The sequence below is a fragment of the Erpetoichthys calabaricus genome, chromosome 1, assembly GCF_900747795.2.
Source record: "Erpetoichthys calabaricus chromosome 1, fErpCal1.3, whole genome shotgun sequence".
Taxonomy (NCBI): Eukaryota; Metazoa; Chordata; class Cladistia; order Polypteriformes; family Polypteridae; genus Erpetoichthys; species Erpetoichthys calabaricus.
The window spans coordinates 149,419,254-149,442,863 of record NC_041394.2 but is presented as its reverse complement, the minus strand read 5'-3'; the positions used below and the strand labels follow the sequence as shown (position 1 = coordinate 149,442,863).

Below are 23,610 nucleotides of genomic sequence, written 5' to 3'. Positions count from 1 at the left end.
TTAAAACTATTTTTTTTTTACAAGAAATAAAATCATATTGTGAAACTTAAAAGTAAAGAATCATGAACTTTACTACATCTAGAATGAGAATAAAAGTCTTATGGTACTTTGTACTATATAGGTAGTTATGGAGGAATGTTTTGGACAGCATTAAATAAATACACAAATAAATAGATATATTGTGAAATGTATCAATAAAAGCACAATGATATATGACCATAACTAATTAAATGTTTTATGGAATGCTTTTGTATTTGTATTTATTTATTTTAGTGACACCGCACGCAACATGAATGACAAAGTTGAGAAGGTGGGCTCTGGCAAGTATTGTTAGTGAATTATTTGTACAGTGGACAGACATTTTTGGCTATCAAGGGCTGCATTCACAGCTGACACTTCAGACGCAGTCTCCTCATAATGTATTCGGAGCTTCTCAAGTTAATTCTGGCCACTTATTCTGTCGCTCATATCTGCCACAGTCTCACACTTCTGATTCACCAATCAAAAACAAAACTGAAACTGCTAGAGTCCACCCACATCTACTTTGATGGGTGAAAATGACAACTTTCATTTCATTGTGGATTTCATATTGCGCTCGGTGTCACTGAAATAAATAAAGAAATAAGCAACAAAAATATATCTTATATATAAACGTCTATGCATGGAAGTGTGTGTGTCTGTCCGACATCTCTACATTTCAATTTTCTTTCTGACGATTTCAATAGTTTCTAGGACCCTGGGCTTTTTACAGCACGGGCATACACAGCTAGTATTTCATAACACATTTGCCTGTTCATTCTCATTTATCTGTTATGCCTCACACTAGAAAAGGCAAACAAAACACATGGAAGTGCCCAAGAGAAGAACTGTTAAGCATACCCAAAGTCAAAACCAAGAATCAGGCCTGTCTTCCATCTGATTGAAAATCATACACCAAGAATCAAAATAATAAACAGAAGTTAAAAATCAGGAACTGGGAACTCTATATTGAACTACTACTACTACTACTACTACTACTACTAATACACACACACACACACACACACAAAGGATTTTTATTTAATTATCCACAAAACTCAGATGTTGGTGCATGTAATGTGGCAATCTTTAAAGCAGCATTCTTATAATGTTAATTGTGCAGCCTCAGGGTCCTCACTCTGTAATGTAACTGTCATTACATTTTGATGACAGTTGCACAAAATGGCAGCACCCCGGAGAAACAATATGGCAATGAAAACAATACAAAATACCTAAAATGCCCAAATTACGACATAATCATTGTGCTTTTCTTTGTTATTGTCCCATTTCACAATACATTAATTTATTTGCATATTTATTTACTTAATTATTTTGTTAACCATTTACCATTTGTTGGCAACTGAGGGGCTTTTTTAGAATGATAAATTACAGTAATCCCTCGCTATATTGCGCTTCGCCTTTCGCGGATTTTATATGTAAGCATATTTAAATATATATCGCGGATTTTTTGCTGGTTCGCGGATTTCTGCAGACAATGGGTCTTTTAATTTCTGGTACATGCTTCCTCAGTTGGTTTGCCCAGTTGATTTCATACAAGGGACGCTATTGGCAGATGGCTGAGAAGCTACCCAACGTACTTTTCTCTCTCTCTCTCTTGCGCTGACTTTCTCTGATCCTGACGTAGGGGGATTGAGCAGGGGGGCTGTTCGCACACCTAGACGATAGGGACACTCGTCAAAAAATGCTGAAAGATTATCTTCACTTTGCTCCCTTCTGTGCTGCTGCTTCCTTTAAGCGACATGCTGCACGGTGCTTCGCATACTTAAAAGCACGAAGGGCACGTATTGATTTTTGGTTGTTTGTTTTTATCTCTCTCTCTCTCTCTGCTCCTGAAGGAGGGGGTGTGAGCTGCCGCCTTCAACAGCTTTGTGCCGCGGTGCTTCGCATACTTAAAAGCCAAACAGCCCTATTGATTTGTTTGCTTTCCTCTATCTCTCTGACATGATCTGCTCCTGACGTGCACTCCTTTGAAGAGGAAGATATGTTTGCATTCTTTTAATTGTGAGACGGAACTGTCATCTCTGTCTTGTCATGGAGCACAGTTTAAACTTTTGAAAAAGAGACAAATGTTTGTTTGCAGTGTTTGAATAACGTTCCTGTCTCTCTACAACCTACGGAACTGTCATCTCTGTCTTGTCATGGAGCACAGTTTAAACTTTTGAAAAAGAGACAAATGTTTGTTTGCAGTGTTTGAATAACGTTCCTGTCTCTCTACAACCTCCTGTGTTTCTGTGCAAATCTGTGACCCAAGCATGACAATATAAAAATAACCATATAAACATATGGTTTCTACTTCGCGGATTTTCTTATTTCGCGGGTGGCTCTGGAACGCAACCCCTGCGATGGAGGAGGGATTACTGTAGTTCTAAACTTCAGGGACAGTTTGCCAGCTTTCCTACACTATACTGTATATACCCACATACATATGCACCACACAACAGCAGCAGTAGAATGCTAACCTTTTCTGGATCTACAACTTTTGTGTTTTATAAACTTAAAGACCCACTGGGAGTAGTGAGCAACTAAAGAGAGAGGACATTTGTCCTGATCAGGATATTTTTTTTCTACTAAAGTGTAGCATAATCAGCTCAAAATTTCCCTATGTGTCTATAAAAGAGTTATATATCTAAGATTCCTTTTAGGTGAACCTTTCTGAATAAAATCAGCATCAATTGCCTTATTAATGGAGCGGTACTGGAGATAAAAACAAGCATGTCCATTTTTGGTAATAGAGTTGTTATGCGAGAAATCAAACCATCTCAGATTTAATGTTATGCAGAATTTTAAGGTGAGAATTGCGAGGATTACGTAGTTGGAGTTTTAGTTTAAGTTGACTCACTAAAACTGGAATTTTAATAACCCTGGTTTACAACAGTGCAGGATTTCTTAGAATAAACAAACAAGCAAAAAACTGTGACAAGATGACTTAGGTACCACACATGCAGTCAGCCACACAGCTCAGATGAATAAATCTATTTGACTAGTGTGTCTGGAATAAAAACATTAAAAGATATTTGAGACTCTGCTTTTCTGATGACTACAAAGCCAATCAACTTTCCTTTTCATGATGGCAAAACAAGTGTAAATGCTCAACAATGTCTCAGATCCATTTCTAAAACAGGTATTTCTAAAATAAAGCTGAAGCAATGCTCCATCTCAGTGGTCCTAGTGCCGTGCAGATGATAATATTAGACTTTGCCGATTGGTGTAGGTGTGTTGTTTGGGGGTCGCTTTGTGTATATACTGCACACTATAAGGCGCATGCACCCTTGGTGTACAGAGCACGCACACTTTTACTTTCATAAACGGTGCTCAGAGGGAAACAGTGCCCACTCAGTATCATAGAGTTTGATGACAGGGGACAACATTTCCCCCTCGGTGTCCGGCACACATGCCCCTTAACTTACATAAATGGTGCACCTTAAATGACGGTGCCCTTGCTGGCTGCCTATGTTGCCTATTGGATTGACTGGCTCTGAGTGGTCCCCAGGTTCGGCCCTGGAGGTCCCCGTGGCTGCAGGTTTTCATCCCAACCATGGGATGTATACTACTGGATAATATATTGTATATATTTTAAGTAAACTGTTAATCCAGCAACTATAAACTGGTTATGCTATGCTTTCACCAAATGAAGCAAGAATTTAGATGAATATTATTTTTTAATTACTATTTTGTTTTTTTAAAGGTTCTCATTATTTGTAACATTATTTACTAATTAGCACACAAGTGACTAACAATAAAATCGCTGCCCTTTAAAAGTCAGCTTAGCTTGCCCTGGCTCATCTCCTGCTATGCTTGTCATCAATTGTCAGTTTTTAGATACAACTAAGAGAGAAAATTTAATTAAAAAATAAAAATGACAGCTAATTATTTAAAGATATGGCAAAAAAGATAAATACTTCTTAATGTCTTATAAATGTAAATTTAACACACACTTTTCTTAAGAGAAAATAACAGAAGAAATAAAAAATGTAACCTAAATAAACAATGAGATCAATTAAAGAGAAAAATGGCTTACTGATTGTGAAACTGGTTGGAACAAAAACTTACTGCAACAAGGGGCCACAGGACTGAACTTGAGAACTACTGCTCCATAAAATCTGAACCGGCTTACCAGGTGGCACAGTCAGATGTTTTGAGGCAAACTGCCATTTGGAATTGCTCTAGCTAGAATGACTTGTAGCACATTAGTGTCAGCAAGATTATCAAAAGGGGCAAAGATTTTCAGAGAGGATTATAAAGAGGCCATAACAATGAACTAGATGAACGGATTGATTCATTAAGGACTGTATAATCAATGGGCATTTCATTTATCACCTAAAATTCCTTTATGCCTGATCCATTGAGGATAGGATTTGATCAGTCTGTGATCGTGAAAGGAGTATGCAGTTTATTTTTTTATTAAGCTTGTAATCTTTTGTATGATGCTCAATGCTTCATTAATTGGGCCTACCTGCTTTTTATATGGAGAAAAAGTTACTTGGTAGCAAAATATACTGTATAATGCATTTTACTGTACTATGAAAAATTAGTGAGCAATGTTCCAGTTAAGACTTGTGAAACAAAGAGATTGAATGCAGTGTCATCTTTTTAAAAAGCTGTTACTTTTCATTCATGAAAATGAATATTGAACGACTGCATTTTAGGAATGCACTGTATATAGTGAAAATTACTTTCACGTAAGTTTGGAATGCCTGGCAACTTTCCTTCTTTTTTACTTCTTTTAGCTGTTAACAAATGAAAAGTCTGTCTAACCAGTTATTACTGTGTTGACTGTTAGCCATGAAAGAATTGTAAAAGCAGTGCTTTTATAAACATGCATTTTAAATGTCAATGCAGGTACAAAAAAATCAAAGTAGATTTCTAGCATGTCACCACTACTGCATTCAGTTTATCAATCAATCTGTCATCTACTGTGCATATTCAATCAAGGGATTCTAGCAGTGTTTAGTTCAATTAAGCAGCCAACGTTGAACAGGATGCCATTCCATCAAAGGACACACTAACACACATCCAGACACATTCGCCCAGCACCAGTTACCACGTAATATAACATGCATGGCGTCTAGGAAGAAAAATAGAGAACTCCAGCGGGCGAAAAAAAAAATACCATGCTGTAGTATGTGTCAAGAGTATTGTCAAGAGAATGTTAATTTTATCAAAAAACAATAGTTCAAGGAAATTATAAAAAAATATTTCTGCACCATCCTATCCATCTCCTCTTTACATTATTTGAAAGCCACTCATCCAGTTCAGGGTCAAAGAACTTTGTGTGTTGTAGCAAGTAATGGTCAATATGAGCACCATTTTGACTACTTAAGGAAATGCAGAGTTCAATCATTAATGTAATGGTCGCCAAAACGTCATAAAAAAAACTGCCACCAAGCCCATTCATTCATTAATGTGTTCTTAGTGCCCACTTTTGTGTGAAATCAGAGGTTTTCCTAGCATCAGTGGTCAAAAAACAGGAAACATCCATCAGCAGATCACAAGCCATTACAGGGGGCATTTATTCACAACGATCGGGACAATTTACAGCAGTTAATCCAGTTGAGACCGCAAAATTTTGCCTTTGTGACAGACTTGTGTGCCACTCTAAAACATCATGTATTAGCACCAGCAATATGACTTATAACAGCTATTTATTTAGTTATAATTTTTATCATGACACACTCCGCACACCGAAAACAAGAAACTGCTCTCCCTTGTCATCCATAAACCAGTTTTATAGCATTTTTTTTCTAAACTTTAAGAAAATACTTTAAGTCATTTGCCAATATAAAAATATAGGGATTTTGAAACATTTAACATTGTTCAACTTAATAACAAGCAAAAAATACTGATTTCTTATTTTTTCAACATAATGTTAATATTAATTCAATAAATCTGCTAGCTTAAGTGTAACATCAGCAGTTTTATGTTAACAACATATGTATTATTTTTGGATAAGGCAGTTTTTTAAGTGAAGGGAGTTTCTGACATCCAATATATATTTGTGTGCACTTCACAAGTAAGATGACATTTTTACCCAATGCTGTCTTAGAAAGACAAACAATATTATTATAAGATTGCAGCTATCCTGTGAACATAAGAGACAGCCATGTCTGGCAAACAGAACAGAATCATAAGCATTCACACCACGAGATTTAGGGTCAGTGTTTAACTTCAACGGCCACTCAACAGACAACTGCATGAGCATAGGAGATATCACTTCTCATATATATATACATATATAGCTGAGGTTGTATTTAATGTATTCTTTTGTAATAATTATGTGTTGTTTGTACTAGTTTCTAGTTTTATTAATCTGTTGAAAACATGCAAGTAAAAATGAAGTTGTACCATGTACACTTTGCTATAAATTTGAAACAACTAAATTCCTCAATATGTGATGTCAATAAATATTCATTAAAACCTTTAAAGATCCTTATAGAAAATTAAATTTCAATTTATACTATATTAACATTTACATTTTGTGATTTATTACTTTAAAACTGTGATTGTGTGCTGTCACATAAACACATTTCTCTTAACATATACTGTACTTACACTAGTTACGAGATCCGTTGAACCCTGCAGATAAGCAGATTAGAAAATAGAGAGATGAATTAATAGAAATATTTACATTCACATACTTTGATTGTCTCTTCCAGCTGCTTTCTGGATTTGAATTAACCAGGAATTTAAGTTTACATGTATCCATTTTAAAATAGAATAGATTATTAAAATAAAATAAATCTGTAATTAAACAATAGCATCTAGTATATTTACCAGTTTCATTGTAAATTAGCAATTAATCAAACACTATTGTTTTGGCTCACTGTAGATGTTTTCTTGTTTTACTTTTTCTCTCTCTGTATCTCATATATTACGATAAATGGCACCTCTCATAAAACTATATGACTTAAACAGGTCTGCTTTGGGACATCAAATTTACACAGAAGGCCATGGGTACAACTGGAAACTAGATTTTTTTCCACGAAACCGACAGATGGGAAAAATTAGGGTTCAATGCTAATAAAAAACATAAGCAGCCTAACATTTTCATGGGCATCCTTTCTAATAAAAATGGGTGAAATGGCCAAATTGGTATGTTTAAATGATTGCATATTCATATGACAATTTTGGTAGTACTGCTTTAGGGAGAGAGAACTGGTGGTGTATTCAGGCATGGTACTACACTTTTAAAAATAATAATAGTTCTTTAATGGCATTTTATGGATCTTTGTTGAGCTATGTGGTTCCTTGTAGAACTGCTGCTTGACCAAGTACCATTTTATTCTGGGAAGGGTTGTGTATTGAAAAACTTCCTAATATATAGAAAAAAACCCTGAAATCTTTAATGTATGGTAGGGAACCTAGCAGGACACCAGCAGATTAAGAAAACTTGGAGTTAGCCTGTGTTATGATATGCAGGTTGAGTCCTTTTAAATTCTTTGACTTATTTGTATTTCACTACTCTGTTACATGGAGATGGTTACAGATCTAAATAAATAAATGTTCTTTCTGGAAGCTTCACATGGATGTGTTTTTTAGGAACCAAAAATTGTTTCCCTATGGCATCACTCTGAAGAACCCCTCTGACATCTTTATTTTTTTAAGAGTGTAGGAAGGCCATCCTAAAACTCTAATAATCAGACAAAAACTATATAGATTTTTTACCTATCCCTTCTTCATGTTTTGTTTTGTTTTGTTTTTTTGGTCAACAAAATGTTAAATTTTCAGCTCTGTTTTTTATTAAACATATCTGTTTACTAGTCTCCAACTGGTGATGGTCTTATATAGAAAAGACTCAAAACAGTATAATTATTTGTCATTTGCAGTTGTGAAACAGATCATTTTAAAAACTCAACTTTTTCATGCATTTCTAAGGTAACTTGAATATTTCTGGAACAACAACATAGTGTATTTATATAACAATGGACATCTGAATGGACTTTACAAAGTAAATAGGAGAAAAGTTCTTTAACATTTCATTTATTAATAAAACCTGAGTTTATATCTTTATTTGTTACTTTTGATAGACTCTGAAGAAACATAATAAATGTTGACAATATTGCTTAAGTTACGTGCCTCCATGGGTTCATTTTTTTTACAAAACATAGTATACATAGTTTATCATTTTTCACTTTGGCATATCCTAATATTGTTTAACTCAAAAAATTAGAAAAATTTAAAAAACAACAAAAATCTTTCTGAATGGGCACATATTTATCTTCAGTCACCTTTTCAGTCTGTATTTAAAAGCTTTGAAGCCAGATTTCTAACACTCACATTCAACCTTACACATTCATCACAGAACATTTCACTGTCATGACCCAGACAAGAGTTGATAAAGGACAATAATGGCTTAAATAATATCTGCAAAAAGACTGCATTTGAACCTAGAGTATTGACTTGTATAGATGTTTGGACCAAAGCTATTTGCTGCAAGTAGCTTCACTAGTGCATACTGTTTCCTTGCAAATTACATAAAGGTTTTCAGTTAGCTGCAGATTATTTTAATTTTGCAAAATCAGTAAATCGAGACAAAACTGACAAATTAAAGTTGAATCAGTTATAACTGATGAAACAAATGAATATCATAAAATCAAAAAATGGCAGATTTTGAGGATTCCTTTTGAAACTGATAGACAGATGATACTTGTGATCCAATGTTATTTTTTTACCTTTGACTTTCACAATAATCAAAATTTGAAAACAGTTGATTATTATAATTTTCTAAAATGGTTTTACTTTTACATCATCATGTGTGACATGTATTAAGTCGCATTATCCTGAAACTGCAGTCAATAGAATTCTAATCACCTTCTTATTCAGGGTTCTTGCAAAATGCTGAATTGGCCAAAAATAATCTGCCAAGAACAGAAACCGTGGCATCTTTATGAGTAATTCCTCATAAAATGTGGCAGGGTTGGAAGGATTTTAACATTATGAACTTTGGGATTTGTTAAAAAGGCATAACATTTATTTGTAATTATGGAAACATTCATTTGTGTGGAAAAGTATCTTGCCAAACACTCTTAGGGACTATATGTGTCCAGATTTTGTAAATAACATTAGATAAAAATGGTAACTAAGGAACAGATGCCTGTGGGCCCTTAAGACTTTACCAAAAATTTTTCATACATATATTTAAATATGTATATATCTGTGAAATAACAAATAAAACTGGTGACACCAGCAGTATACCAATGATGACTAATGTAGACAGAGTTCCAGAGTAGAATCTAACAAATATGGGTCATATCTGATCTTATCAATGCCCAAGAAAAGCATCAAGGAAGCTGCCATACCTAATTTATGTCACTGCCAACATTTGCCACATCCAAGCCATTACATTTTCTTTGTAGTGGAGAACAAAGGTACTTTTAACTGCATATTCTTTCCTATAGCCGATGTGTCAATTTTGTATTTGGAACCCCATAACAACCTGCCTTTCTTGATAATTCATGTGAAGCAGTTTTAAAAAAAAGTATACCCCACTCAATAAAGGGCTTCCTCACATAGGAGGAGACTAAAATGATTAAAACACATATTCTAAGGTTATTTTGGGTTCCAAAACTAACTCTTCATAGGTGCATTTTAGCAAGACTGGTTAATGCTGCCACTATTACTGAACTCTGCAATAAGCATAGATGAACAACAGACATTCCAACCAACTTAAATTTCTACAGTATACTCAACGAATGGTAACAAAACATAGCCTTATTAAAAGGGAAAGGTGATTTTGGATTGCACTTTATCCTAAGTACTAACACTGGTTAGAATACCAGAGAAACACCATTTCTGTTAAATTCTACCATTGTAGTAGTATGCATACACAATATAAAGTGTATAATAATAATAATAATAATAATATTAAGTATAATAATAACAACAAAGCAATTTACATGATCATTTGGCACAGTGAATATGTTCAGGCTATACCTGGTCTATACTGGGATGCAATGGGAGACAATTCTGGCCTGTTAATGCTTCTATTAATTTTGTTTTTTTTTTTAATAAGAGGTTTAATTTCACATTGATATGGGAAAATGGCTAACCAGAAAATCTAGTTAACACTGGCTCTTCCGATGTCTGACTCATTCAGTTGTGTTATGATTGATTTTTGGGGTGATAGGCATAATATTATGATGTATAAAGGGTGGGGCTTCTCAATATCCCAGTCTCTTTTGTACCTTTGGGAAATACGTAGTTCTAATAATCATAGATGTCAGCATAAAGAAGAAAAAAGTGAGTGAATAAAGTACAGCAGGTTGTTATGAAGGCTTTTTAACACTTTTTCAGGGCTTACTCTAAATTGTAGTTCATTATTAGAGAGGGAACCTTTCCTAAAATGGAAAACAAACTACTGTAAGTAATGAAGTGATTGACAATTTCCTAATAAAGAAAAATGTACATTTATAAACATCTAGTGGGTTTCTTTTTTTTTTTTTTTAACGTTGTAGCTTGCTAAGTAGAAGAAGAGCATTTGTGCCACAAAATCCCATCTCTTCCAGATGTAGTACTCTTCTAGAAAGACTTGTAACTTTCTGCATCACTTATGCTTGCATGATTGTAAACAGAATAATGTCCACCAACAGCAGAAATCAAGCCAAAGCACCCAGTGGAAATGTTACTATTTACTAACATGGAAGCACAAGTGAAGAAGGCAGTACACTCTTAATTCCCTAGAGTAGGCCACGTCCGGTAGAAACAATGTTTTAAATGTTACTATGTCTTTGCATGCCATCCAACTAACCCCAAGTTAAGAATGGCAGAAGTAAACTAACTTTTTCGTTAGCACTGGGAAAAAATACTTCAAAAATGTTTTCTTGTGTGGTGATGACAAAGGATAACACTTATCATAGCAAGACGAACGGCTCGCTGTCTGAAATGTTTGAGGCTGAGTGACAGATGGTTGCTATGTCTGCATAATGTTTTGCTGGATCTCAGCTGTCGGCCAAGATGAAATGGTACACCAGTGTTGAAATAACACATACTTTCTTTTAATTTATAACTTAGTTAGACAAACAAGCTCTACTACTGTGTATATAAAAAATAACAGCAATTAGGACGACCAGTTATACTAGCAGATGAAGTGTTTGATAGGTGCATATTAGTCTGAGTACGCTACCCATATTAGGATAATCGATAAACTTTCCTTCAGGTTACTCCTTGTCCAGATAAATTAGTTCAGCTGTTAAAGAAAACAGCATAGGATAAAACTTCAATTAATAATAAAAAAAAAAAAAAGGAACGGAAGTGAAAATATTCTGCAGAGGGGAGCATTTAGCCAGGTAAATTGTGAAATAAAATGGAGTATATTAAAAGACTGGAGGAAGAAAATTGTGCATATCCAAATATTAACATTATAAAGTTCCTGCCTTGTGGTTTATAAACATAAAAAAGCATAAAAAACACTGTTTTTGGAAAAAAAGAAAACAAATATGAAAAATAACACTTCCCTTTTTGATCTGCTATCTACAAAAGCAAAACAAAAAAAAAAAATCTCATATTTACAATGTAATGATATTGATAGCCTATAATTAGGAATAAATGATTATTTAACTGTTCATTTCTAGTCTGGATAGGAAGTAACTTAAATAAGTGTTTGGCTCATAGCATGAGGAGAACAAAAATAAACAGTGTTTGTTCGTGTGGTACTACAGTACTAAAAATAGGTTATAACTCACTTTTTCTCAATAAAAAGCAAAGTAAAAACATCACCTATACAATGCACAATGAATATTGGCAAAGTGTATCAGAGGTCTGATAAAGCTTTCAAAACAGTTTTTTTTTCAGTTTCTTATTCAACCCATATACCTGTTAAAGTTTTAAAAAATATAAAAATCCATACCCTTAGAAATATTTAGTCTTCCTGAAAAATCAGGGATTCTTCATTAAGGGTGGATTTTGATTGGTCTACATAAAGTCTTACAAAACACAGAGATTGCTGAATTCACACTCTAGGTTTATTTATATTTTCTTTTTTGGAAAGTTTGACGTGTGATCCATATTGCAGTGCGGAAGCTTCCTCAAACGGAAACTTAAATCCTCATACTGTACCCGACCCCATTAAAAAAGTTCAGTCAAGGAAAAAGTAAATCCCAGGCACCCACCCTATCACCCCAACCCCACCCCTTTAATACCATTCCAGGCACATTATTTCCAAAACTTCTACAGTGTTGTGTCAAAAGTGATGTGCTGGCAAATGAAACAGGAGTCCAATGCGTGGATTGGTTGTTTGGTCCTCACCCCGCTTGCTGGACCACTGGGTCACTGGTCACACTGCATCAGCTGTGATGGTGTAGCTTTGGCCTTCCACTGGGCTCTCTCACTGTCTTCCAGCTCGACAGAACTCCTCTCCTCTTCTTCAGCGATGGCAGGGATTGTCTCGGAGGAACTGGAGTGCCTTGATGTGTCCTCTGCCTTTGGCTCCACTTGCTTCTGTTCTTCATCTATCACTTTTTTCCACATATTGTGGTTCTCCATTAGGTGCTGAGTGATTTGGCAGTAAATTTTCCTTCGCTTCTTATGTCCTTCCTTCTCTGTATGAAGAGAGATTAAGAGACATTAAAGAATACCTAACAAAGCAAAGTGTTTAACTTGCTTTGGCTGTGTTTTGAAATCTTGCAATCTTTAACAAATGTTAGAATAGTTAAACTGTTATAATATGCATTTTGTACACTCTATACTACATATTAATAATATTAAATAATAATAATTATAATAATTGATAAAAAGATTGAATTAACATAAGTCACCCTAATTCAGGATATTTAATAGAAATGTAATGATTTACTTCATGTAGTGGATGTACACAATAAACAAGAATAGTTGCTTCAAATATTTGAAAATCAAAAAAAAAATTGTGCTTCAATTTCAATGTTTAAAGTCTAAATAGTCTCAATTATAAAAATACATTTGTCATTTTTTACCCTCTGACAGAAGTCCATAGAGAGCTAGATCCCAAGCAAAGAATCAAAAATAATATTATATTCATAATCATTGACCTTGAAATAGTTTAAAACGATAAAACATATGCTTACGTGTGAAATTTGTCATTTAGAACAATCACAGAGTAGCTCTTAGAGGGCTAAGACTACCAGTTAAGACTCAAATATCAAAAATATTATCATATTTGTGATCAGCAACCTTGAAATAGCAAAAAATGACACTTCAAACACCTATATTTAAAGCTCCCAGTTTTTTCAAAGTTTTTTTAGAAAAGTATCAACTTTGATTGAGGGCCAAAAACAGGGAGGGCCCACAAAATGTTTGATGACTTGCATATCTAGGCATCAAGATGAGTTAAACAATATATTATTGGTGAAAGCTTGCTTGTACTGGTGAGTCAAGAGGAACCAGAGAAAATATCTGAAAAAAGTAATTTAAAAGAGTTTACAGTTAATTCGCATGAACACAATAAACGAACAATGTGCTACTGGATTAATTTTTACATTTTAACCTAGAAACACTGATAAAGAGATAAGAGAGAGTGCAAAAAAAATGGAAGTGGGTATTTTGGCAAAGTGAGAGTAGATGTATTATTCACAGTTTACAGCTTTCCATGCAGTGTATGCCCAGCGGTATATGTGGGACAAACATCTAAAAGACTTGCACCACCTACACAGGAACATCGCAGTGCCTTCAACAGGAAAGACCCATGGTCTTTGGTTTGCACACATGCAAGTTCTACTGGACACACATTTAACTGGGACACTGTGAAAGTTAAATTCGGGGCCAACACTAAGAGTACCAGAGAGCTGGCTGAATCATGGCTCTCTAATGGAAACACCATTAGCAGACACTTGGACTTAAACCCAGCATATGCAGGCTTAAAAGAAGAACATCAAAATGATAACAAATAGACTTTATGACCAAGACCTTCTGAACCCCACCTTACAAATACACTCCCACCCCCTTACAACTTCCTCCTCCATCCCCACCCTTCACCAGCTATATATTGCCTTTGATTCCTGTATGTCTAATTATTTTCCTCTTATGATGATACCTGGCAAGTTGTCGAAACGTAAGGAATAAAAAATTAATATAAGATACATGACTCATTTTCTCCCTATGTGGATCTCTAACTACATATACGTACATATATGTACAGTGTGACAGATAGGAAGCGCTCTTGCTCCCTTGAACCCTCAGATCAGACGCCAGACACCAGGTAAAAGTCCAAATAATGGTTTATTATAATAATACAGTGCACAAAGCACCTCCACCTCCACTATACTTCAATAAACAACCAATTCTCAATAACCAATCACAATAATCAATAATCCTCCACTCTCCCAGACGCATTGCCACCCTTCCACCCAGCTCAGCTCACTGCTGGGATTTCCTAGAGTCCTTTTAAAGTTTATGACCCAGAAATGCTTTTGTTCTTCCCAGTCCATGTTGTTCCTAGCACTTCTGGGTCAGATCAAAACTCCTCTTTTCTTCATCAGCCCAGAAGCACTTTATTTCTTCCAACCATGTGACTGGGATTTACTTCTCTATGTCTCCCTGCAGCATCCCCAACGTTATCCAGCAGGGCTGTGTATTAAAACTCCATAGTCCATGATGCCCGACTGGAATGCGGGGCATCTCCACGTTGCAAGGAGGGCTCCATCTAGTGGCCTGGGGGTATTGGCCGGGATGAATGGCCGGCCATATCCCACAACAGTATATATACATAATACACATATCTATCTATCTATCTATCTATCTATCTATCTATCTATCTATCTATCTATCTATCTATCTATATCTATATATCTATCTATCTATATATATATATATATATATATATATATATATATATATATAGAGAGAGAGAGAGAGAGAGAGAGAGAGAGAGAGAGAGGGGGGGGGGGGGGGGGGGGGGGGGGGGGGGGGGCATACAGGTCCTCAAACTTGGTCACAACAGACATAGAGCCCAGTCTTGCTATACAACATACATTTATTTTAAGTGGAGAAGCACTTTTCCTTTGCTCCCCACTACACAACACAGTACAAGCACCAAATTGCACCAATACACTGTCCCTTTCTTCTTTCTCTCTCTCACTCTTTCTCTTTCTCTGCCTCCACTCCTCCTCCAGCAAGCTTCATCTGTTTCCCACCCGACTCTGACTCCTCGAGTTGTGGCAGCTGGCCCCTTTTATAGAGCACTTCCGGGTGTGGCAGTAGCCCTGCAGAGGAGGGCTCAGCCATTCTCCATGCCCTCTTGGCGGTGGCCACAGACCTCACAGGGTTGAGCATCCAGGCTCCAAATCCGTGGCACTGTAGCACACCAGGGAGTCTGCTCTCCGTTGTCCCAGGGAGGTGTTGCCCCATGCAAGTTCCTTCCCCAGGTCCTTCCGTTATGGAGCACACCAGCCGGGTAAGAATCCTGGCTGTCCGTTACTATATATAAGTGCAAGCCCATGCTGTAAAAAGCCCGGGGTCCTAGAAACTATTGAAATAGTCAGAAAAAAATTTGAAATGTAGAGAGATATCAAGTAATTGAAAGGAACTACTCTGGGCATCTCTCTCATAGGAGGTTGTGTATTAGTGGCAAGAGGAAAAGTAAAAGGAATACTGTTTGCCGATGTGCTCACCTCGTTTGTGTATTAGTGGCTAAGTGAGTGTTTCTTTCTTTGGAGGTTTTGTTTTGCCGACGCGCTAGCATCGCTTGTGTATTAGCGGCTAAGTGAATTTCTGTTTATGGTACCGTATCACTTTTAAGCCTCTTTTCATACCTTTGTTGCAAGGTTTTACAGTCACTGCAGCATCAAGTGAGTCATTTCAACATTCCCACAAGTCACCAGCTCCTTTATCATTCGCTCAGTACATTCGAGGTTAAATGTATAGTACTTACAGCAATGCTTTTATGAATTTTAAGAAAAGTAGTGTATTACACTTACAAGTTCCTCTCGTATAATGTGGAAGCCTTTGGCAATCATGGTGCAGATAATCATGTTATCATATATACATACACACAAATATCTTCATTTTCTCTTTATTTATCTGTGGTAGGGCAAGCATCCTTCACTTCTTTTTATTCCTTGGTATCTTGGTGTCAGATAAATATTTGAATGTATGTGTACAGTATGTATATAATAATATAATTATAAAATTCAGAGCAGTAAAGCGAGTGTTATATTAACATGTTTTCAGAAATATTCCAATACCAGGATATGCAGAGTTCTGCACTCTCATTTTTGGAATGCCTGCACCTGTGACATCACTAGAGATGAGATCGGGGTCATGGGATCCAAGATGGCTGATCAAGCCACAGCCAGGAAAATGGACTCCTCAAACTGTTGTCAAAAAAGCAAAATCTAGTAAAAAAACTGCAAAATAATCTAAAGAATTCAGAATATCTCTTTAGAATTTTGAAGTGTTTGTCATGTTTTTTGCTGTTCTTTGTTTGCTTAAGGCTGAGGCTTTTTTAGCTTCTTTGGAACTGTAGTGTTTTAATTCTCATTAGGGCATAGTTAATTTAGGTAGCCCTTATGTTGCCAGGGAGTGAAGTAAAATTTTGCAACCTGTATTTATTATAGTAAAATATGATGTTGGATTTCCTTTCTATGTGCATTTTTGTGTTCTCTACGAGATTCATACTCAGTAGAATTGTGGCTTCATTGCAAGATTTCTCTGAATGTCAAGTTTTTGAGCGTCTGCAGGGTAGAACTGATTCAATTGTGGCTTTTTGGAAATGCACTTTTAAAATCAGAGCCTTAATGGAAGCAAGTTACAAATAAAAATGAAGAACAATGTCATATTTTTGGAAGCAGGAGTCTTATTTCAGTTTAGTAAAATAAACCGTCTATGAGCACTCATGTCCACCTTTGCAGAGACATATGGTATTACTTACATTTTACAAGTTATACGGCCTGGTTAAAGGACAATGAGCTGTGCTCATAAAAAGGAAAAGACTGTCTGTACTTTATTTTACCATCTGCAGTTCACACTTACTTTGGCTAAAACATAAAAAAATAGCACTGCTGAGAATGCCATAACATATTGTACATTTGCAAGCTGTTACAGAGTTGGAATTTTGAAGTTAGTCAGGAAAATATTATTGGTAAGTTATCTTTGATGGACCTAAAGTGGAAAAGCATTCTGGGAAATGAATGTCTGGGTGCCTATCTCAATGATGGAAAAATGTGTCTGTATTATAGAGAATATGAAATGGCTACCACTTTTTCATTAGGGAACTTAACTTGTGATAACTGGGTACGGCACGATTTAGGTATGTTACAGCTTCACTCTTGAGTTCCAATGACTTTCCCACCACTTACAGTTTACTAGCACTGTTGCCTTCATATATGAACACTTCTTGTACCACTGAAAACACTGCAATCATTACACTCTCAAACTCTTTTAATATATTTCTGGGTTGCAAGTGGCTGAAAACCATCTTGGCAGCATTGCAGACAAGGAAGGAACTTAAACCTGGATTGAGTACCAGTCTTTTACAGGACCCTCTCATGCACACACCAACTACCTAAGCCATACATGTCCTCGGGGATGCGTTTGAAAAACCAAAGTAACCTGAGGAAAATCCACCATAAAAAGGATAAACACAAACATGGTTTTTCATAGAAATCGCATTACGGCCCCTCCCCCCACCCCACAATTTCCCACCCCTACTTTGAAGTTAGAAAGAAAAAAACACCTTTAATAATTTATTGGCCCATGTTCAAAGTCTTTTCAATTCTGGTGCTTCTTGTCTTGTTATATGGTTGTGAAACATGGACACTATGCACTGACTTGTGACGAAGACTGGACACCTTCAATGAATCCTTAGGTACCATTGGTTTGACTTTGTGTCAAATGAACGGTTGCTCATGGAGTCCTGAATGAGACACATTACCTGCAATGTGGTGCAATTACACAAGGGTGATCCAGCTCGGAGGATCGTCATTGTTGAGGACCCGAGCGGCTGGACCAGGCCAAGGGGATGCCCACATAACACCTGGGTGTGGTATATAGATGGTCTTTTCCAGAGGGTGGGACTGGAGAGCGTGTCTGCTTCGGGATTGCCAACCAGGATCCTGAGCTGTTTCATCATGTGGTGTGTGTGGCAAGGCGTATCCTTTAAGAGACTGGATCATGTGTTTGTTGTGCTAATCCACATATATATTCTGTTAAGTTGATTGGCAACACTAAAACAAACACGTGAAAGTGAATGTAGGAGTGCCTAACCTTACCCTAACCTTAATGGACTAGCATCCATGGTTAATTTAATAATGCCTTTCTTGCACCAAATACAGCAGGAAAGGTCTTGAGAAACCTCATGACTCACTAATGAATATGCATCATGAAGTTTATTTTGCTTGAGAAACTGTGGACCACATTTGGGTTTTGCTGAAAAGAAAAATCAGGTGATAATTGATCTAAATGCCACTTCCAAATAGGTGTTTTTGCTGAAAATGATGTGATAAATCATTTTGATTAAAAAAGTTAACATTTTATTTAATGAGAGCTTTAAAGATTTGCAAACCAAAACATTTTTAACTATTATAAAATTGCATTTTGGGGTCTTGGTGCAAGTGGGGCACTTTTTTCCTTGCAAAAAAAGTTTTATTCCTTTTCAATTGTTCATTCTAAACACAGATAGATTTGAGGTTAAATTGCCATGACAAAACAATTAATTATATGCATTTTCACCTTTCCTGCTGTTCTGCACAAACATTTCAGGTTCTGTGTATTCATACACCAGTTGCATTGCAGTCTTAGCTCTGTTAGGCAGTCATCACACTATACAGCTTTGAGACTGACAGAATGTCAGTTGCTAAATCTTATTGTCTGTGAGGGTGTTAGATTGTTAAAGTAGAATTTATAATGTATGACGGATTACATTACTTCTTAATGATTTTTCAGCACAGTTTTAGTTAGACTTTTACCACAATGGAGCTGGGCCCTGAAAGTTGTCATTGAAGCACTGTATCTAAATATCATGTGTTTGCCATTGGCTATACAGTAGAATCGTACCATAACAATGCGTCATTAAGTTCTCTAAATTGCTTAGTTTGCCTAAAATTGGCAAAGACAATTTTTCTCTTCAAATTATTTAACTACAAAGTGAAGAGAAACACAAATAGTTGCTTGCATCGACTGTGTACCTTTTAACTGAAATAGCCAACATGCATGAATGCAACATTAGCAAGTTTATATTAAGTTGTAAGTGTTGTAATTAAATTAGTAAGGAGGTTAACATCTGTGCCTGTAAAACTCCCTTTACACATATAGTTTTATTCATACGTAATTTCCACGGATGTAAACACTTGTTGAAATGCTGGGAAAGTTGATGTGATGTTTCAATGGGCGGAGTGGGGGCTCTGAGGCTAAGGATCTACTCTAGTATCTCGAAGGTTGCCGGTTCGAATCCCCGTTACTGCCAAAAGAGATCCTACTCTGCTGGGCCCTTGAGCAAGGCCCTTAACCTTCAATTGCTCCAGGGGTGCTGTACAATGGCTGACTGTGCGCTCTGACCCCAAGGGGTATGTGAAAACTAACAAATTCCTAATACAAGAAATTGTATAAGGCGAAATAAAGAACAAAAAAAAATGTGAATGGGAGAATCTGCCATCACTGCTGTTCTGATATTTACATGTGGAAGGAGCTTAAAAAATAAGATGCACAGCATCTTGCACACGTGCCTGTTGCTTATTATGACTTAAATCAACATTTTATTACACAAAAATTTCGTGTCATTTGTGGCTTACTTTCTATTATTGTTTTATGTCAAATGTGCAAAAATTTGAGTACTGCAATAACCATGAACTGTTACTAGCCCTCCTTAATTCTGTTTGTCTCATTGATGTTTTGCTGCTATTCTCTATTTCATAGCTGTTTTCCTGCCAAAGAAAAGAGATACTGGAAGCCTTGGAATCAAAGGCTGGGCAGATTCTGTCATCATATTAGATGGCCTAGTACAGTCTGTACTGTAGAATGCATAGGGGGTTGGCAATAGGCTGAGGTCTCCATGGCTGTGACTGTGTCTGACTTTGTCTTTATTTTTCTCTGTTGTATTTGACCATTGACTCCGCAGAGGTTTATTTTCTCCAGGGATGCTGCTAACTCAAGTTTATGTTTTCTTCTACTCTGTTGTCAACTGGCCATAATTCAAATAAAACGTTAATGGACAGATACTAGGATTGGAACACTATGAGATTTGGCTTTAAAAACACTATTTGAGATTTGATTCAGTTCCAAGTGCATGCCAACAGTTGATGCAGTATAATATTACAAAAATACAAAAATAAGTTTTTATTAATTAGATCTATATCCTTCTTCAAAGCATAATGTTTGGCAGTTTCTGTTGCTGTTCAGTAAAAATACCATGTTAGAGAAAATACTGGCATGAAAAGAGCAACAAGAACTCCGTATATAGAAAGAAAGAGAACAGAAGCCTTACGAGAAATATCAGAGGTATCAGAGGCATCTTCATCTGGTATCTCGTCATCATCATCCACACCATTTTCAATGTCATCTGTATCTCCATCTTCTTCTGCTCCTTCAGCAGTTTCAATCCACCTGCCAGGCATGAGGCCAGCAGAATCATAGGAATTGCACAAAGGACCCACAATGTGTGTAATGAAGGATTCTTGGAGCTTGGCCAGCTGTGGTGCAGAGCGGTCCATAAAGGGGCTGACAGGAAGACCAAGGCTTGACTCCTCATCTCCCTGCAATATAAGCAAGCTGATATGGGTGGAATTCTTTACATTATAATAAAAAAAATCAAAACAGAATTTTCAGTACAGAAAGATAGAAGAATTCATGATTTAAAAGTCCATATAATACACATCTAGTGTGTCCATCATCACAATAGCAAACAACAATACATTAGCATCACCTCATTATGTAACCCAGAGTATATCATTTCAGCTGCTTCTTAACTAAATACTTATTGTTTTAATAAATGTTTTACTGTGCATATGAAACAAAGATGGTATTTTTCTTATATAATATGGATTGACTGACTGATAGATAGATAGATAGATAGATAGATAGATAGATAGATAGATAGATAGATAGATAGATAGATAGATAGATAGATAGATAGATAGATAGATAGATAGATAGATAGATAGATAGATAGATAGATAGATACTTTATCAGTCCCAAGGGGAAATTCACATACTCCAACAGCAGTATACTGATACAAAAAAACAATATTAAAGAGTAATAAAAATGTAGTTAAAAACAGACAAAAACTTTGAATAATGTTAACGTTTAAGATTTATTCTTTTGTATGGCAGTCACTTGTTTGTTCCAAGACTTTCTTAACCACTTTATTTAGAAATAAATTAACTCTTTAGTGAAAAATTATTTCATTTACAGTTATGAATGTGATTCATTTCTGTGTAGTCATACATAATGATGAGGATAGTGAATGATGTACATCAGTGTTTCTTACTGATGTACTGAACTGAAGAAATCCCCTAGCCGTTCCAAATTTCATTAGAACATTAGAACAATCTGGATAAGAACAGGCCATTCAGACCAACAAAGCTCACCAGCCCTATCCACTTAATTCTTCCAAAATACCGAGTCAAGTTTTGAAGGTCTGTAAAGTCCTACTGTCTACCACACTACTTGGCAACGTTTTCCACAGGCCTATGTTTCTCTGTGTGAACAAAAATTTCCTAAGTTTTGTGATAAATTTACCCTTAACAAGTTTTCAACTCTGTCTTGTTGAACTCATTTCAAAGTAACTGTCTCAATTCAATGGAATTCCCTTCTTAATTTTGAACACTTCAATCTTGTCACCTCTTAATCTTTATTTGCTTAAACTGAAAAGGCTCAGCTCTTTTAATCTTTCTTCATAATTCATCCCGTGTAGCCCTGGGATCAGCCTAGTCACTCTTCCCTGGATCTTTTCTAGTGCTGATATGTCCTTCTTGTAACATGGAGACCAAAACTGCACACAGTACTCCAGATGAGTGCCTCACCAGTGCATTATAAAGTTTGAGCATAACCTACTTGTACTTGTACTCCACACATCATGATCTATAACGTAACATTCTGTTAACCTTCTTTATGGCTTCTGAACACTGTCTGGAAGTTGATAGTAATGAGTCCACTGCGACTCCTAAATCGTTCTCATAAGGTGTACATTCAATCTCCAGACCTACCATTGTGTATTCACATTTAATAGTTTTATATCCTACATGTAATACTTTATATTTACTTACATTTACATTACCTTATTATATTTTGCAACTCTCAAAAGATCTAAAAACAAATATTGTTCAGTATCATGGTTTAAGGGAAGGCTACAAAAAGCTATCTCAGAGGTTTAAATTGTCAGTTTCAACTGTAAGGAATGTAATGAGGAAATGGAAGGCCACAAGCACAGTTGCTTTTAAACCCAGGTCTGGCAGGCCAAGAAAAATACAGGAGCGGCATATGCGCAGGATTGTGAGAATGGTCACAGACAATCCACAGATCACCTCCAAAGACCTGCAAGAACATCTTGCTGCAGATGGTCTATCTGTACATCGTTCTATAATTCAGCACAATTTGCACAAAGAACATCTGTATGGCAGGGTGATGAGAAAGAAGCCCTTTCTGCACTCACGCCACAAACAGAGTCGCTTGTTGTATGAAAATGCTCATTTAGACAAGCCAGATTCATTTTAGAACAAAGTGCTTTGGACCGATGAGACAAAAATGGAGTTATTTGGTCATAACAAAAAGTGCTTTGCATGGCCGATTAAGAACACCGCATTCCAAGAAAAACACCTGCTACCTACTGTCAAATTTGGTGGAGGTTCCATCATGCTGTGGGGCTGTGTGGCTAGTTCAGGGACTGGGGCCCTTGTTAAAGTCGAGGGTCGAATGAATTCAACCCAATATCAACAAATTCTTCAGGATAATGTTCAAGCATCAGTCACAAAGTTGAAGTTATGCAGGGGTTGGATATTCCAACAAGACAATGACCCAAAACACAGTTCGACATCTACAAAAGCATTCATGCAGAGGAAGAAGTACAATTTTCTGGAATAGCCGTCACAGTCACCTGACTTGAATATTATCGAAAATCTATGGGATGATTTGGAGCAGGCTGTCCATGCTCGGCAGCCATCAAATTTAACTGGAGAGATTTTGTATGGAAGAATGGTCAAAAATACCTACATCCAGAATCCAGACACTCATCAAAGGCTATAGGAGGCATCTAGAGGCTGTTATATTTGTAAAAGGAGACTCAACTAAGTATTGATGTAATATCCCTGTTGGGGTGCCCAAATTTATGCACCTGGCTAATTTTGTTATGATGCATATTGCATATTTTCTGTTAATCCAATAAACTTAATGTCACTGCTGAAATGCTACTGTTTCCATAAGGCATATCACATATTAAAAGGCATGTCAAGTCAGGCGTCAAAATAGCACACAAACCCATGAAACCCATGAACAATTTGTGTACGGTCCTCTTTAATGCTAAAAACAAGAAATCAACAGCAGAAACACGAAACACAATTTATAGCATTCCATGCAGTTCTTGCTCAGTGGTATACATAGGACAAACAGCTGGAGATCCACAAAGGGAGAAGATGAATCATGTATCATAAAGTAGTTTTTATTTCTGAGCTTTCAGCC

At 36.2% G+C, this 23,610-nt stretch overlaps 1 protein-coding gene and 1 long non-coding RNA gene across 5 annotated transcripts in view; both read right to left on the bottom strand.

Annotated features, from left to right (window-relative positions):
* Window positions 1–684: 684 nt before the first annotated feature.
* LOC127526690 (uncharacterized) lies at window positions 685–4,495 on the bottom strand. Its single transcript, XR_007934122.1, has 3 exons — window positions 2,420–4,495; window positions 1,043–1,416; window positions 685–1,004 (listed from the first exon to the last, which is right to left on the bottom strand). It is a non-coding gene; the product is annotated as an uncharacterized LOC127526690 (long non-coding RNA).
* Window positions 4,496–7,989: 3,494 nt separating this feature from the next.
* pde3a (phosphodiesterase 3A, cGMP-inhibited) overlaps window positions 7,990–23,610 on the bottom strand; it is a 425,475-nt gene continuing 409,854 nt past the window's right edge. For all 4 annotated transcript variants that reach the window (XM_051935470.1, XM_051935471.1, XM_028807158.2 and 1 more), the window contains 2 exons: window positions 20,423–20,690; window positions 7,990–12,572 (listed from right to left, as the gene is read on the bottom strand). In XM_051935470.1, the coding sequence (XP_051791430.1) occupies window positions 12,301–12,572; window positions 20,423–20,690 (540 nt within the window). In that variant the 3' untranslated portion in view covers window positions 7,990–12,300. The remainder of the gene's footprint in view (window positions 12,573–20,422; window positions 20,691–23,610) is intronic.